Below are 16,213 nucleotides of genomic sequence, written 5' to 3'. Positions count from 1 at the left end.
CGACTGGTCCCAGGCTTCTCTTGGCTGACACTTAGCCCCGCCTCCTCCTGGCTGCCACTAATCCCAGCCTCCTCCTGACTGCCACATTCCACAACCTCCTCCTGGCTGAGGTTTTCCTGTGTATGAAAAAGGGACATAGTTTTAGTTTGTTATTCATCAATCACACACAATTTTCACCTCCTGACTGTTGCAAATTGAATGTTAACAAATATAACAGACTATCCTTCTGAGCCCAGCAGTTTTCTTTCTTGTCCCAATTTTGGGTGCCCACTACTGTCTATTGATATGTAAAACACTTTTTTCAATCAGCAATTAGTGATCAATAATAACATCTAGTAAAGATCATTTCTTTATTGACCAGAAATCTGTAGAAGAATGCTATACCTGACTCCAGCTGGGCTCCTCCACTTCTTCCTGGCTGGAAGGCCCAGGTTGGACATCGGAAGCCTCAGCTGGGGTGGAAGGAAGAGTGGAAGGAAGAGTGGAGAGGGATTCCCTGACTTCAGTGTGGTCTGACAGAAATCGCAGTCTCTCATAGTACCACAGCCTGGGGACATAAATGTCATCTGCTGCAGCTCCGGGAATCTGTGACCTTCTTGCGCTCCCTAAGATAAGTGCTCCTCAGGCCACCAATTTTGGCTTTTAAATAGGGGATGGTTGCTGTGGGGACCACCGGCTTCACCAACTCCAGCAGTTTCTCCAGCACTGCCTGCCTCTTTTGTTTATTATTGTAATGGGGATGTCTCACCTGCCACAGACAGGGCAGCTCCCTGTACTTGTCTATGAACAGGGGGAGGAAGTTGTGGTCATTGAAGCCATCCATTTTCTCTGCAAGACACAACACAAGACAAACCCTAAGGTCAGGCCAAACTCTCCTAATCTTGTTACAATATAGGCTTCTATTTCGAAGCAGTATAGGCCCAAATTTAGATCTTACCTTCGTTATCACGATCGGTGCTTTCGATGCTCCTTCCTCCGCTCACAGATCGTATGTAATACGCACGCGTGTTACGCTTTATACACACTGCACATGCGTGTAACTCCGCTCGCCCCTGACGTTCTTTCTAGTCTATTCCCCGCCCCTTTTCGTTCGGCGCAGTGGGGGAAGAGCACATGGCGGATACACAGCAGGTGCGTGCTAATTATAGCAATGAGGAGGAGGAAAGCCCGGAGGCAGAAACGTACCGATCCAGAAGGAGATTTAAGGCCTCAAATATGTCCTTTGGGGAGATGTTGGAGATGGTCGACATCCTGAAGAGGGCCAACTATGAGGGGAAGTATGGGCCTTACCCCAACCCCAATGGTCGAAAGGCCAAGATCATGGCGAAAGTGGTCAGGAGTCTGCACCGGCATTTCGGGGTACGACGATCGAAAGATCAGCTCAGGAAACGGTGGTCGGACCTGAAATTACGAGAACATGAGAAGTACAGAAAGATCCGGAGAGTGCTGCAAAAAAGTAAGTAGTTGTCCTGTGTTCCTATTCTTTATGTTTATTACATTTGTGCTGCTCCATGTGCTTTTCTTACAAGTCTACATTTTTACATGGCAAATTTCATGTTCATGGGTACATTATTCGTTCGTATCAAACATTTTTCTTTCGGCCTCTAAAACACCATTGTTTAGGCCATATGCATTTGGCCACAATTTTTACACCCTACTTGTCATAAACTATTTTGGTTGTGTAGATGGCTTTGTTACTAGAATGAAATGCAAAATAGATTCTGTGTAAGGAGAGGACACTCAGCAGCTGTTTTCACATCTGGACACTGGAGCACTAGTGTGGGTCACAAGAACACCATTTTTATTAGGGGGCCACACAGGTGCTCCAGTGTATACTATAGGGGGGGGGGGGCTACATCTGTGAAGCTTGTACCAAACAGGTCAAGTATTGAAGCTTGACAAAGGACACTGAAAATGCCACATTTTGGAACTCTGCCAAAATAGACAATTGTACCCCACTTCCAAGCAATGTTTCCTATTTATAGTTCTGCCATCAAATCACTGTGTGCTAAGTATAGCATTTTTTTTGGACATAGGGGAGAAAAGACTCGGAGGACACCCCTCATCCGAGGAGAACACAGACCCCCCACCTCTGGAAGAAGGTGAAATCCCACCATCCCAAGAAGTGCAGGAGGAGGAAGAAGACGTGGTGGAAATTGTCACCACAACAGGTGAGTGTCTGCGACCACAGGCTCAGGTAAGAGATGGAGGACGGCATATTTTTGATACCTTTTTTTTGGGGGTTTCTCTCTTTTTAGGTGATCGTGATGTTGTGGCTCCAGATCCTTTCACATCAGAAAGTGCCCAGATCCTGATCGGGGAGATCATGGGGTGTAATTTAGAATTGGAAAACCTCAATAAAAACATCAATGATGTTATTCAAAAAAATAAAAACATCATTGATGTTTTGGGGCAAATTTAAAGCCCCTCACAATCCCTTTGTTTTTTTGTGTGCTCCAGTGTTCACAATGTTTGAAAGATTTTTCGAAAAGCCTAATTTGGAGGATGCACACAGTGTGCCAACATGTGCTATCTGCCATCACGGGAGATCAATGGACGCGTTTTGGGGGTGCAACCCCTTCCTCAATAATAAAGTAGCTGAGAGGAAGGGGTTGCTCCCCCAAAACACGTCCCTTGATCCCCCGTGATGGCAGCTAGCACATGTTGACATCGTGAAATTTGTGTGCATCTTCCAAATTTGGCTTTTCCTGCGGTGACTTCACCCCATCTGAACGCAATATCAAACACAGTTCCTAAATAGTCATGTCTGATATTGCCTTCAAGTTCAAACAAATGTGAACTTTGTAAGTTCAAGATTTGTGGCTTTCTTGTTGGTTTTACACATGCCTGTTTTAACTTAAATGGACATTTATCTGTTTGATAATGCTACCCCAAAAATTGTTATACCACAAACATGTTGTTTTGTTAGAAAAAACTTTTCTAAATGCACATGTGATTGTGCATGTATTAAAGAGATTGTTAAGCCAGAATGTGTGGATTATTGTGTCAACGCTAAAACACTTTGTTGGTGATGTCATTGCTGTTTTCTGTGAAAATGGGTGTTATTTCCTAAGGGCAAATCCTCTTTGCACTACAAGTGCAGTTTCAGTGCAGTTTCAGTGCACTTGCAGTGCAAATTGTCTTTGCCTTTAGTAAATAACACCCAACAGTGCTTTGTATAAGGTTACACAATCACGCCATTTTCGGGACTCAACACATTTCTGTCAGGGTCAGCTAAAACAAACACAAGCAGTAAATGTCCACAAAGATTTTCTTTTGTTTGCTTTTTTATTTGATAAAGGCTTCACAAATTTGCTGGCATATTGATGGCCCCCCTACCCGCAAAGAACTCCAGGTATCGTAACCGTACATCACGGGCACTCAGGGAGGGCAAGCCAGGACGGCCACTTTCAAGCGACGTCAGTGTTGTTTCATGGATCATTCGGGCCTCAGGCCCAACTGAGCCAGCATAGTTGGCGGAATGTTTGCGTAAAAAGTTATGGAGAATACAGCACGCCAGGATTATATGATTTAGTTTATACTCCGCCATATGGATGGGTGTCAGAAATAGGCGGAACCGGCTGGCCAGGATTCCAAATGTGTTCTCCACAACTCTTCGGGCTCTGGCCAGCCGGTAATTAAAAACCCTCTGTTCCGGGGTGAGGGTCCTCATAGGGAATGGCCGCATAAGATGGTCCCCCAGCGCAAACGCTTCATCAGCAACGAACACGAATGGGAGTCCTTCCACATTGTCCTCTAGAGGTGGCAAGTCTAAGCTGCCATTCTGGAGATGCCTGTAGAACTCCGTCTGGGCGATGGCTCCACCATCGGACATCCGGCCATTCTTCCCCACGTCCACATACAAGAAGTCATAATTAGCCGACACCACCGCCAACATCACAATACTATTGAACCCCTTATAGTTGAAATAGTACGACCCCGAGTTGGGTGGTGGGACGATGTGGACATGTTTCCCATCAATTGCCCCTCCGCAGTTAGGAAAGTCCCACTGCTCGGCAAAGTGGGAGGCCACAGTAAATAAATAAATAAATTAATATTTTTGCACATAAACATGGCAAGCAGATTAGACACAAACATTCTTAGCCAACCTCCAGATAGCATTTATTAAGGGGAATTTAACAACACCAAAGTATAAGGTACACCTATCATATCCCCCCCCCATGGGCCATTTCTAACATTATGGGGGGTGGGGAAATCTTGGAAAGGTAACCCTCTCCACTTCATTGAGAGATGAATGCCTAAATACAGGGTATTACTTGGAACAGCCCCTCCTTAGTTACACTATTGGCAGCCCACTGGACAGGTAAGAAGTGTCATAATACAAAGATATAAATACACACTGTACACATTTGAGCACATTTGGACATTCTGCTATTACCTATGATGATAATAATGGGATCTAAAAAGTTTAAACAGTAGCATTTGAAAGTATACAGGCAGGCCCTTGCACTACATGCTTTGGGGAATTCATCCATAAATCTGACCACAAAAGAGATGGGTATAGTGTGTATGGGTTTGGCAAAGTCAGCAGATAGATGATTGAGGATAGATAGAGAATTGGGATCAGCTGACTTAGCAGCTGGGGGAGGGAGGGTTACTAAAAATGATTTGGGGACAGCACAAAAAAAAAGGCCTCTGGCACTCTGCCTGAATTTAAGGCTAAAATAACATTTCAAAACATCTTAGGGGGTATTTAGGGTAAAGCACTACTATGGAGCTGATAAAATACATTGTTAAGTGACTACATGAGGTGAATATAGGGCCCATAGACCATGCTGGGGAGGTTAGTGAAGGACCTAAAAAATTAATTACATAAAAATCCAGCATGAATGAGGCCAAAGGGGACATTCACAGCATATTCCAATCATGGTAATTAGGGAATGAGGAAAGAAATAAAAGATATTAGCAAACATTAAATACAATAAAATGTGATATTAAAGGATAAAAATATTACCTTCATATACTCCTTCTGCAGGACCTGGATGATGGCAGAACAGGTCTCTGGGATAATGATCCCCAGAGCCTGGGGGGAGATGCCTGTTGAGAACTTCAAGTCCTGCAGACTTCTCCCTGTCGCCAAGTACCGCAGGGTAGCGACGAGCCTCTGCTCCGGAGTGATGGCTTGCCTCATGCAGGTATCCTGCCTGCTGATATAGGGGGTCAGCGAAGCCAACAAACGGTGAAATACGGGGTCCATCATCCTGAGAAAGTTCCTGAAATCATCAGGATTATTCTCACGGAGCAAAGGCATATGAGAGAACTGGTCATGCTGAAGCAACCAATTCTTGGTCCATGAACTCCTCCCCACCCTGTTCATGGACTGGACTTGTGTCAAGGTCAGGACCCCAACACCAAGCCCCCGCACAGCACGAACTCTACGAGGAGTACGCATACGCAACATGGCTTGAAAACGGTCGGCTGCTCAGAACGAAGTAACAGAACGCACTGAAGAACAGCAAGGCCTGTGAAGAGCGACCTGAAAAACAGTAACGAACGCACAAGAACACACTGACAAGTCAATGGTACTTGCTTGCACGCACTGAAGAGCAGATACAAACCCACAAGCACAAACTGAACGGCAGAAAACGATCTGAAAGCCACGAGTCTGAAAAAGCGCGACTCGTCTCTCACCAAACTTTTACTAACACGAGATTAGCAAAAGGAGCCCAAAGGGTGCCGTGCTTGGTTCTGAACTGGCCTTTTCTAGTCTCGTCGTACGTGGTGTACGTGACCGCGTGGTTGGCGATCAGAAATTCCGACAACTTTGTGCGACCGTGTGTACGCAAAACAAGTTTGAGCCAACATCCGTCGGAAAAAATCCTAGGATTTTGTTGTCGGAATGTCCGAACAAAAGTCCGACCGTGTGTACGGGGCATAAGTGGAACATGAGCCTCTCCCCACTTTTGGAATCTAATCTCTCAGTACCTCTTTTTGGTAAAAATACATTTGGTAAAATCTATGATTAAAATTAAAAAAAAATAAAATGCAAAGTCCTCTTATTGCATAGTACACTCTTCCACATCAAAATTGCAGCATTAATGCTGTAAATACAAAACAACTCTGAAAAAAGTTAGAAAATATTCTATACTTCTGCGCCGTGCTGGAACATCTTCTTGTGAGATTTTGGACACTTAGCAATCCTAGGATCTCTCTGAAAACCATTTCCTCTAGTGTGAAACCAGCGTAAACTAAGTTTGTTTTCAAACTTTTTTTTTGTACAGATGTTTTGTTTCAACAGCATAAATATAGTGGTTAAAACAAAATGTGTCAGTTTGAGCAATATTGTTTTGTATATTCTACCTGGTTTGTGGAACTAGGGATTGTTAGGGTGTGTGCTTTGCCTGCATTTGTGCTATATTGTGTCCCTCTTTTCTCATAGTTGTAGTATGTAGGTCTATATTGGTGAAAATTGCCATGAAGACTGGAGAGTGTTGACCGGTCCCCATTGAGACTAATGGGGTACAGCTTATGAGTTAAAATCACTGTGTGACCATCTTGTTATCTGCGTCAAAAAATAGCATGTGAATACTCTTATAATCTATTACAGAGTTCAGCCTCACATTTTAAACCTTCAACTGTTGTAGAGTTATACAAAAACACATACTTTTATCTAAACATAACATAAAACGCAGAGTTATGTGTAATCAGGGATTCTTAGACCTTTCTCATCAAATTAGAGCAGAACTTTATGTTTGACATTTTAACTCACTTACTCAACTTACTTTTCAAAGTGATCCGCTTCACATATGCAAAATAGGTAATTACTGATTGAAACCAGTTACCACTAAACAGGTTGGAATGCCTTGATCTTTATTTTTGATTTTTATGCACATATTAAAAAAAAATGTTAGTCTTTCTGTAAGGATTTTGCTACACTAAAATAATGACCTTGATTTGATGGTATAAATCCGGCAATCTGTAAAATAGGCTAATCACTTGCAAGCGTTTATTTTCTGCAGATTTGACTGTTCTCAGGCCAACGTTCTCATTTTTTTTCCCCAGGAGCAAAAGCATTCTGCGTAAATCGGCTGCAAAGTCGGAATTTCAAAACAAAATGTAAGGAAGCCCTGGCCACAGGTGCTAATCATCCTGCTATGTATTATATGACATGGGCTGCTATTGCCTGTATGCGTCCTCACTGTGGTTTCCAAATACTGGCTGTGTGTGAATGTCATTGACACACTGCACAGTATCTTAGGAGCAGCAGATGTTTTAAAATAATCATTTTGGTCACGTAGTGGACAATCAAGCACTGGTATAATAGCTACTTTCTGTCTAGAAAACATTTCATCTCTAAGTATATACATTTGCTCTCTGCAAATAACAGTTTTTAAGTTCACTTAATGTGTATGTCTGGCTTGAGTTTACTTGTGGCTCATCTGCAGTGTCTGCAGCATGAAATATCAATAATTATACCATCCTTCAAGCAGGCTGTAATAAATCAGCACCATGATCTGTACCAATCAAATCGATCTATCCTGATGTGCACAGGCATTCTATTAATTAACAATAATAGTGACTTCTGCCTTCAGTCTCTGGATGCTACTATCAAACCTCTGCCAGCGATGATTAAATGAGAACAGGCACAGCTTTATTAATGAATTCTCTTCACAATTCTCCTGTTACATAAATGTAATTATATACTGGCAAAAATAAAAAGCTTTTGAAAAATAATAGGTACTTAAACTGTACCACAATGAATCCTATTTATTTTATTCTGGGTGACAAAAGCCAAACTCGTGTGTGCGAGGCTAAAGAGGGGTATATAATTATGTCTCCTTTGTTTTAAGAACTGAATTCAGAGAGATTATTTGTTATAAAAATGTAAAAGGCAGATAGATAATATAATAACATAAATGGGTTGCAGTATTTATTGTGAAAAATACTAATTATTTTACTTGCTTTTGTTTTCTACCAAGTTAATAAATATGATTAATGGCTTTAATCTGTTGGTCATACACTGTCAGATTTTCATATGGAGATCTATGGAAAATGAGAACTGCTCATTCCAGGATGTTGGGACCACTTACCTCAATCCCAAAATATCTACACTAATTTTATACTGGGGTTACATCTGGAAGACTGTACTGCCCTGCAGACATATTAATCTACCCTTTGTTTTCCTGCCCTCTCAACATGCTAGGCAGCATGTGGCATCAGATACAGCCTCATTGCATGAGCAACCAGTCAGAATTCTTTTTTTATTTTCAAATCAGGCCTACAGAGGTGAGAGCTCGAAGCATGTTGGCTATTATGGGCAAATAGAAAGTTTATCATCTCCATTGTTTCATATTCATCATCCTCAGACCACAGCACCTTAACATTGTTGCATAGAAAGGCAGTTACTGCTATATACCACGCTTTTTGATTCTTCTCTTCTTTATCATTCTGAGAATACCTACAGCATAAAAAACAACATGGACCTGTACTAGTCACAGAGAGCACTCCTTATTTTTACTCATCTTCATCCTTAGCACATCAGCAGTGCTTTTTTATTTTTTATTTTTTTTACTGCAACAGACATTTCTTTGGCGCTTTATACCCTTTCTTTGTAATACAGTCTTTGACAGGCATTTGCAAATTAATAGACAGTACTAGCTGTCAACAATTCTTATTATCACTTCTTCTGACTTTTTAGTGTCGTAAGGTGACTTGGTAGTTGTCAGATAGCAAGTGTAAGGCAGGAAACATTTTAGGGTTTGTTGGTAATGAGGCTCAGAATAGGGAGGGGGTGAAGCAAAGGGAAATAATGACATTATTATATTGTCTGTCAATTCAGACACACAGGGCTTGATTTTCTACAATTTGAAGAGAGACAAAATTAACCTCTGTGCATGTCAAACATCCAGTCATTTGCAGGGGAATATGAACAATTAACTCCCTCTTTAACATGATTGGATGTTGTATGTTAACACTGGTTTATTTTGCTAAACACCATAGTAATTCCATAGACACCGACATACTCTAGTTGCTACTACTAATAAAAATAAAATAAAGAACAAAACAAAATGACTGCACTGGTTAATAATTTACACCAATGTTATTGTGTTTTATATATGATTAATAAACAGACACCAATCAGGGCAAAGTGAGTGTTTCTGTGAAAATGTCCACCTCCTTGACTAAATGATAACTTGCCAGCACTTTCCTGCCACTCTTTCTAGTATCTGACACCTGCTGGAACTGGAGATTTTAGTACCTGCTGCGATGAAGGAAGGAGGGACCAGGGAATACTGTCAAGAGGAATATCAGTAGGTTAGAAGTCTCCTTACCACCCAGATATCAAGGAAACTTGCCACAAATTTGTGGCAGTGTTGAATTGCAAGTCTTAACTTACTGCACATTTTCACTGGCAAGTTTTACACTTGTAGAGCACTTGAAGCACAAGTTCTAGTTGACACTTTTCCAATTTGTAGCAAATGCGCATGGCGAGTTTCTAGCAAGAGCAAAGTTGCAGTGGTGAGTCTACAGCAAGAGCTCTGCAAGTAACAGTGACCCCAGTGGTAGGATGAATTTTGCAGAACATAATTGAACTAGAACTTGCAGCAGACTTACAGAAGGTTAGCAAAAAAAGTTGATCTGGAGTCACGCAATGCGGACTTGCAGCAATCGTGCAACAAACTTATGAAGCCTGGCAAGTCTAGCAATAGCTTAGCAAGTCATTTTCAAACTTGCAGCTCAATTGCTTGCTATCTGGGCACTGGCATTGTCTCTTTGCCCTGAATATGTTAGGCTTTACTTATTTTAATACTAGTAATACTAGTTATAACTATGTTAAGGCAGTCTCATAGTTGAAAGGTGGTGAGGAAGATATAGTGACAGGACATGGAAACTGTTTCAGAGTGATGATAGGAATCAGAGGAGGGTTGGGATGTTGAAGATGAACAATACCAATGTTTCAATAAAAAGACAAAATTATGAGGGTGCAGGGCTTATTTTGAAATAAACTCCTCTGAAGCTGGTGATGTGGTTCGTGCCGCTTCCATTCACTATGCTATACCTAGGGTAATTTCTGGTTATTGGGGTTAGGAAAGAAGATGTGACAAACTAATGTGTGTTAGCAAAAACTAAGCTGTGGCCATCTTTACTAAAGTTTTCTGTCTTCCATTTTGGAGCATCTGGGTAGAAAACAGAATTACATGGACAGTCATTCCCTTGTCAGCCAACTAAAATCTCAGATGGCCAAGTCGCTGGTGGTTTAGTCTCTGCTATATAAGTAATTTGATTCAACGGCCATTAAGAAATGTATGGAGTGTGCTGAGCCTTGAAGGAGGTTATCTAACTGTCATTATTTTGCTTTTAAAATCATCTATGCACTGCATTCTCTCGGCCTGAAAATATGGCACATCCCTAAGATTACTCCTGTAATAACCCCTGTAAAAACTGTGAATTTGTTAATTGCTATCTGCAATGCAGCCTACAGTACATTTTCTAGAAAAAAAAAAGAATTAAGATTAATATGTATTGTTTAATTATTACTTGCTGTACGTGTTAGACTGGTGGGCTTGTTGCATATACACATGTGATGGTGTGTTATAACAAATTATTCTTGCAGTTTTACACTTTTAATTGCTTTATATGTCAAGTCTTGTAAAAAAAAAAATTCCCTTCAGGGGCACACATGTTGCTGTTTTGTCCTTTAACATAATTCAACACCAAATAAATATAATATGCTTTTTAGACAGTATATTTCTTTCAAATTATTTATTTTTTTGTTTGCAGTAAATTGAAGAGTATAATTGAAACAATGGGTCCTGCAGCTCAAGATGCCATTGGAAAAGAAGTGTGGTGGTAGTGGATGTGACAGAAATAATGCCAGTGCCTCCACCATGCAAAAATCCAGGGTGGCAAGAACTGCAACAGCCACCGTTCTTGCCAAACTGATATCAGTGATACAGAACAGCTGTGGCCACTCTTTTACAACTTTTCAAGAGGTCCATTCATTCAAAATAATATTATCAGATTATTTGCAAGTATGACTACATGACTTAGTCACCCTTAGAGTTTCAGGGAGATCACACACTGTGCCTTGAAAGCAATGTAAGCACATTTCTCCAACATAGTCCATTCTGTCAATGCTCATCTTTGATAGGTCACACTTGTACCACAAAAAGAAGCAAAAGTAAGACCCAGAAGCAAAAGGCTTCTGATGCATGTATCTTCTTTTACAGTGACTCACTAGCAAAGCAAAGTAGTTATTGAGGACATAATGGGGCCTATCAGCAGCCCATAATAAAGAGTTCTTCATCCTTCCCATTAAGTGGCAGCTCATCAGGGAGGCCTCTTGTGTCCTGGTTCTGTTTAAAAAGATCATTAGGTCTGTAATTTTGGTCAAGTACAAAATTAATAAACTCAGCTTTCTCATTTCTACACTGAAGACAGCATGCATCAACATAACTCATGGAGTAGAATGAGAAACAAAAGAATCTCAATGTATAAGTCATTGCTGGGGACCAGTGTGAGTGGTAAGCCACACATAAAAATATGGAGGGGATCAGAGAACCTCTCAACATCTCTGTATCTTGTGACAGCAGTGGGATGAGTAGGAACATAACATGAAAAAATTAACCAATTTTTCACTTGTGTCATGGCAACAAATAATATCAGTGATTAGAGTGATCAGAGTGAGAATGTTATGCTTGGGAATAGAGATGGGCTGAACACTCCCCTGTTTGGGAGTTCTGCTGCAAACTGAAGTTTGAACGGCGAACCCCATTGAAGTCTATGTGAGCCAAACAGGAAAAATCAAAAGTGCCCATTCTGAAGGCATTTAACAATCCAACAGTCCGTTGGATTTCTAAATGCTGTATTTCACCTTATAAGCTCAGTTTACTGTTAAAAAAAAGGGTGAAATGCACAACTCCGGTGGGTGTAACAAGATGTCCGCTTGCCCCTTTCTCAGTGTATCCTTACTGTGGAGGAGTGCGGGGTGTAGCAAGATGGCGGCAACGGAACATCACTTCCGTTACAAAATCTGGTCGCCTAATCTGACGAAACAAATAAAGAAAAAACTGTGACATCTTCTGGTGGTACCGCCCCCCTTGTGAGGTCACGGACTGGTGCATGCTGGGTCAGTGACGTCACAAAGGGGAGGTGCCACCAGGTGACATCGCCAGGTGGCCCTGTCCTTACCTATATAAGAACTGTCACACAGCGGAGGAGGCATTCGGTGGTTGGTCGTCAATGAAGGTGGAGTGTTTTTTTGTTGTTGTTTTTCAGGTGCAGCGGGCGGTGTGATTGATGATAGATTTACATCAGGGGACACTTTTTTTATTTTTTAATAAATAATGTTCAAAAACTGTTTCTGTGTTTTTACTACTTTTTGACACTTTTTTGTGAATAGGTAGGGTTTTTTTTTTTAAATGCTGGAGGGGGTTCCTCGTAAAATCCATACCAGACCTTTCGACTGGGGGGGAGGACTCCACACTTTTGTTTTTACTATTTTTTTACAGGCACATTTTTTTTTTATTTTGCTGTTAGCGCGGAAGCTCATTGACAGCTGATGACTCATTGGTTGTTAAGGACGCCACAGCCAGCTTCCTGGCCCCGCTCCTTAACAGCCAGCTTTTACTGTGCCCTGACTCAGCAAAGCTTTGCCAAATCAGGGGTGCAGAATGCACTGTGCAGCGCGAACACCCGCTGAACACCCTGCAAATTCGGGTGTTCCCTGAACAGGGCAACAGCCAATGGATCGGCCCAAACTCATGCTCGGCCCAAACCATTTGCCCAACACTACTTGGGAATGGTGGACGTACAAGTTGGTAGAATGGTAGGCACATCATACTTAATAAACAGAAAGATGCCTGCTGAATATCCATTGATCCTCACTACAAAAGCAAAACTGGGACATTTTCAATGATCAAACAAAGAGGTTTGTAGTGTAAAGCCACACTCTATATCCAACTAATCCCTGCTTTCTCCAATGACTAGATATATCATTAACAATAATAATATGCATTTTTCTGAAAATTGTTATACTACAGCTTCTCTCATTGTTGCCATTCTGTTGAATTTTCTAATGCAATGTTATTTTGTTTACTTTTCAGTGCTACTTTTTTACTATTGAATTTGGTCTTTGCAAACAAGATGGACAGTTACGCGCATATGGTGCAGGACTGCTCTCTTCCATTGGGGAACTGAAAGTAAGTTGATACGAGCAGAACATTATCATGGTAGACCTCATTGTCAGAACATAAACTGCAGCCAGTAACTCATAGAAATGTGCTAGTGGTGGTAGTTCTGTTCCTGCCAGAAATGTGGTAAGCTTATAACTTCGTTTGCTCTCTATCTTTTCTGACTGATATTGGGTCCATTGTTCCTAACTTTTCCTGTGGACTACATATATACAACCCCTGGCAACAATTATGGAATCACCAGTCCCTGAGGATGTTCCTTCAGTTGTTTATTGTAGAAAAAAAGCAGATCACAGGCATGGCCAAAAACTAAAGGCATTTCAAATGGCAACTTTCTGGCTTTAAGAAACACTAATGCCCCGTACACACGTTCGGATTTTCTGACGGAAAATGTGTGATAGGACCTTGTCGGAAATTCCGACCGTGTGTGGGCTCCATCACACATTTTCCATCGGATTTTCCGACACACAAAGTTTGAGAGCAGGCTATAAAATTTTCCGACAACAGAATCCGTTGTTGGAATTTCCGATCGTGTGTACACAAATCCGACGCACAAAGTGCCACACATGCACAGAATAAATAAAGAGATGAAAGCTATTGGCTACTGCCCCGTTTAGAGTCCCGACATACGTGTTTTACGTCACCGCGTTCAGAACGATCAGATTTTCCGACAACTTTGTGTGACCATGTGTATGCAAGACAAGTTTGAGCCAACATCCGTCTGAAAAAATCCTAGGATTTTGTTGTCAGAATGTCTGATCAATGTCCGACCATGTGTATGGGGCATAAAAGAAATCAAGACAAATAATTGTGGTGGCCAGTAACAGTTAGATTTATAGAACAAGCACAGGTAATAAATTATGGAATCACTCAACTCTGGGGAAAAAATTATGGAATCATGAAAAACAAACAAAATAACACTCCAACACATCACTAGTACTTTGTTGCACCACCTCTGGCTTTTATAACTGCTTGCAGTTTCTGAGGCATTGACTTAATGAGTGATAAACAGTACTCTTCATCAATCTGGCTCCAGCCTTCTCTGATTGCTGTTGCCAAATCATCTTTGCAGGCTGGAGCCTTGTCATGGACCATTTTCTTTAACTTCCCCCACAGATTTTCAATTGGATTGTCTCCTGCCTCTCTACCTCCCACCACTCATTTTGCTCCAAAAAAGCTCCCCTACTATTCTTTTGCTTTCTCCTGCATCCCTCACCCCCAGCACTGATTTCCTCCCCCACACCAATCCGCACCCCCTCTCAAACCTGATCCCTCAAGCTGCCGGCTTGCCTCCACTGCCTCTCCCGCTGGCTTCAGGTGCTGCAGGGGCTTAGAGGGGATCAAGTTATGTCCCCTCGCCACTCTGACCCCTCCCCCCCACAATGGCACCCGTCTTATCGGGACTGTTTTCAGTTCCTTCTGTTTAGACCTCTGATATCTCACCAAAGACCAAAACAAAGTACAAAATATTAAAAAATATAATTGTAAAAAATGTAAATGGTTAAAAAATATTAAAAAATAAATAAAATAAAACTCATAGTAAGACCCCTTTCACATGGAGTGGACTCTTTCAAGCGAATCCACCTGCTCAGTGGGGGATCTATCCGCTGATCCCCACTGAGCAGGCGGATGGCAGATCCGTGTCCACTCCACTGGTGCATAGCAGACATGGACGCAGCCCGCTGTTCTCTATAGGGTGATCAGATGGAAACGGACACCTGTCTGGAGGGGGAACGCTATTCGTCTGTTTTTGGCGGACCGGATCAGATCGGATGCAGGCAGGTGTAAACTATTTTTATTTCATATATAAATGACAGAATACTTTTTAAAAGATCAGAGAAAAAATCGGATACTCAAAAGACAGGGTACGATGGGGTCAAGGCCCGAACCAATCCCATAGATGAATCACTGTGTCAGCCAGAAGATATAAGGCTGCCAAAGTCCAGGGGGGATTGGCATGGGTTAACGTAGCTTGTTGAAGCTCAACATGTTTCACGGCATTGCGATTATTCAGGCACTTGAGTACATATTCTAAATAGACAAAAGTATGCAATAAGAATCTTTTTCAAGATATATATACTTTATACATACATATACATCCTAACCATAATAATAAGGGAAAGAGTATTGTAGCCCCATTTTCCATCCATGCAAAAAGGTGATTTATATATGAAATAAAAATGTATATTTTTGTAAAAACAAATTCTGTTGTACGGTGTCTATAAAGTCCATGTTTTTTCATGATATACTTTCCAGATTGATTAGGATGTGGCACTTTTCTACCTTCATTTGGTATTGCCCCCCCCCCATGCTGCAGGAGGTTTTTTGTAAACCCCAATGCCATCAGTTCCTAGTTGCTCCATGGATCTTCTGTGAAACTGTAAACTGTTGATTTCTTTTTTTACCTACCTCATATCACTTCCTGTTTGACAACAGGATTGTTCTTTTAAATGCATTACTGAATAAACTAGGACTAATCATGTTCAACTGTCTGCTGTGAGACTGTGTTTACTCTTCAACCCATTGAGTGCTGGTCCGTTTGTTTTGTTGTTAGCAGAAATCTTAAAATCTTAGAAAGTTATGTTGTGCTTGTATGCACTAATAATGAATTTAATGTATTTTTTAGTAAAAAATTGTGATTTGGGGGGCGTGGCCAAGATGGCGATCTGAGAGGAAGCAGGTTTTAGAGCTCTGCTGGAGATCCGTCTCTCTATCCTTTCTCCTGGCTGTTTTTCTCACCCCAAATTAGATAGAACAGCTCCGGATGCCATACAAAACAAGGCACAGAGGGAAGAAGCTTCGTTTTCCACAGGGTGAGGAGGAAACAGCCCCGCAAGTGATTCCCCACGTGCAAACCTCCCCTGGACGTGCGAGGAACATGGCGTCCCAGACGGACATGGAGGAGCAGTCGGATGTGCAGCGACTTGGCTTTCAGGAAGTAATGGCCACGATAGCCTCATGCCAAACTGCCCTGACTAACAAAATTGAGGCTGTACAACTTGATGTTAGCCTCATCCGACAGGACTTTGACAAACTCCGTGCTCGGGTGTCGGAAGCGG

At 41.6% G+C, this 16,213-nt stretch overlaps 1 protein-coding gene across 1 annotated transcript in view; it reads left to right on the top strand.

The window, feature by feature from the left end:
• TPH2 (tryptophan hydroxylase 2) overlaps positions 1 to 16,213 on the top strand; it is a 471,842-nt gene that overhangs the window by 419,984 nt on the left and 35,645 nt on the right. Inside the window, exon 9 of the mRNA XM_073620034.1 lies at positions 13,068 to 13,163. Coding sequence (XP_073476135.1) covers positions 13,068 to 13,163 — 96 coding nt within the window. The remainder of the gene's footprint in view (positions 1 to 13,067; positions 13,164 to 16,213) is intronic.

This window comes from Aquarana catesbeiana, linkage group LG03 (assembly GCF_042186555.1).
Source record: "Aquarana catesbeiana isolate 2022-GZ linkage group LG03, ASM4218655v1, whole genome shotgun sequence".
Lineage (NCBI taxonomy): Eukaryota > Metazoa > Chordata > Amphibia > Anura > Ranidae > Aquarana > Aquarana catesbeiana.
The sequence above is the reverse complement of the archived record's forward strand: the minus strand, read 5'-3'. Positions and strand labels throughout refer to the sequence as shown.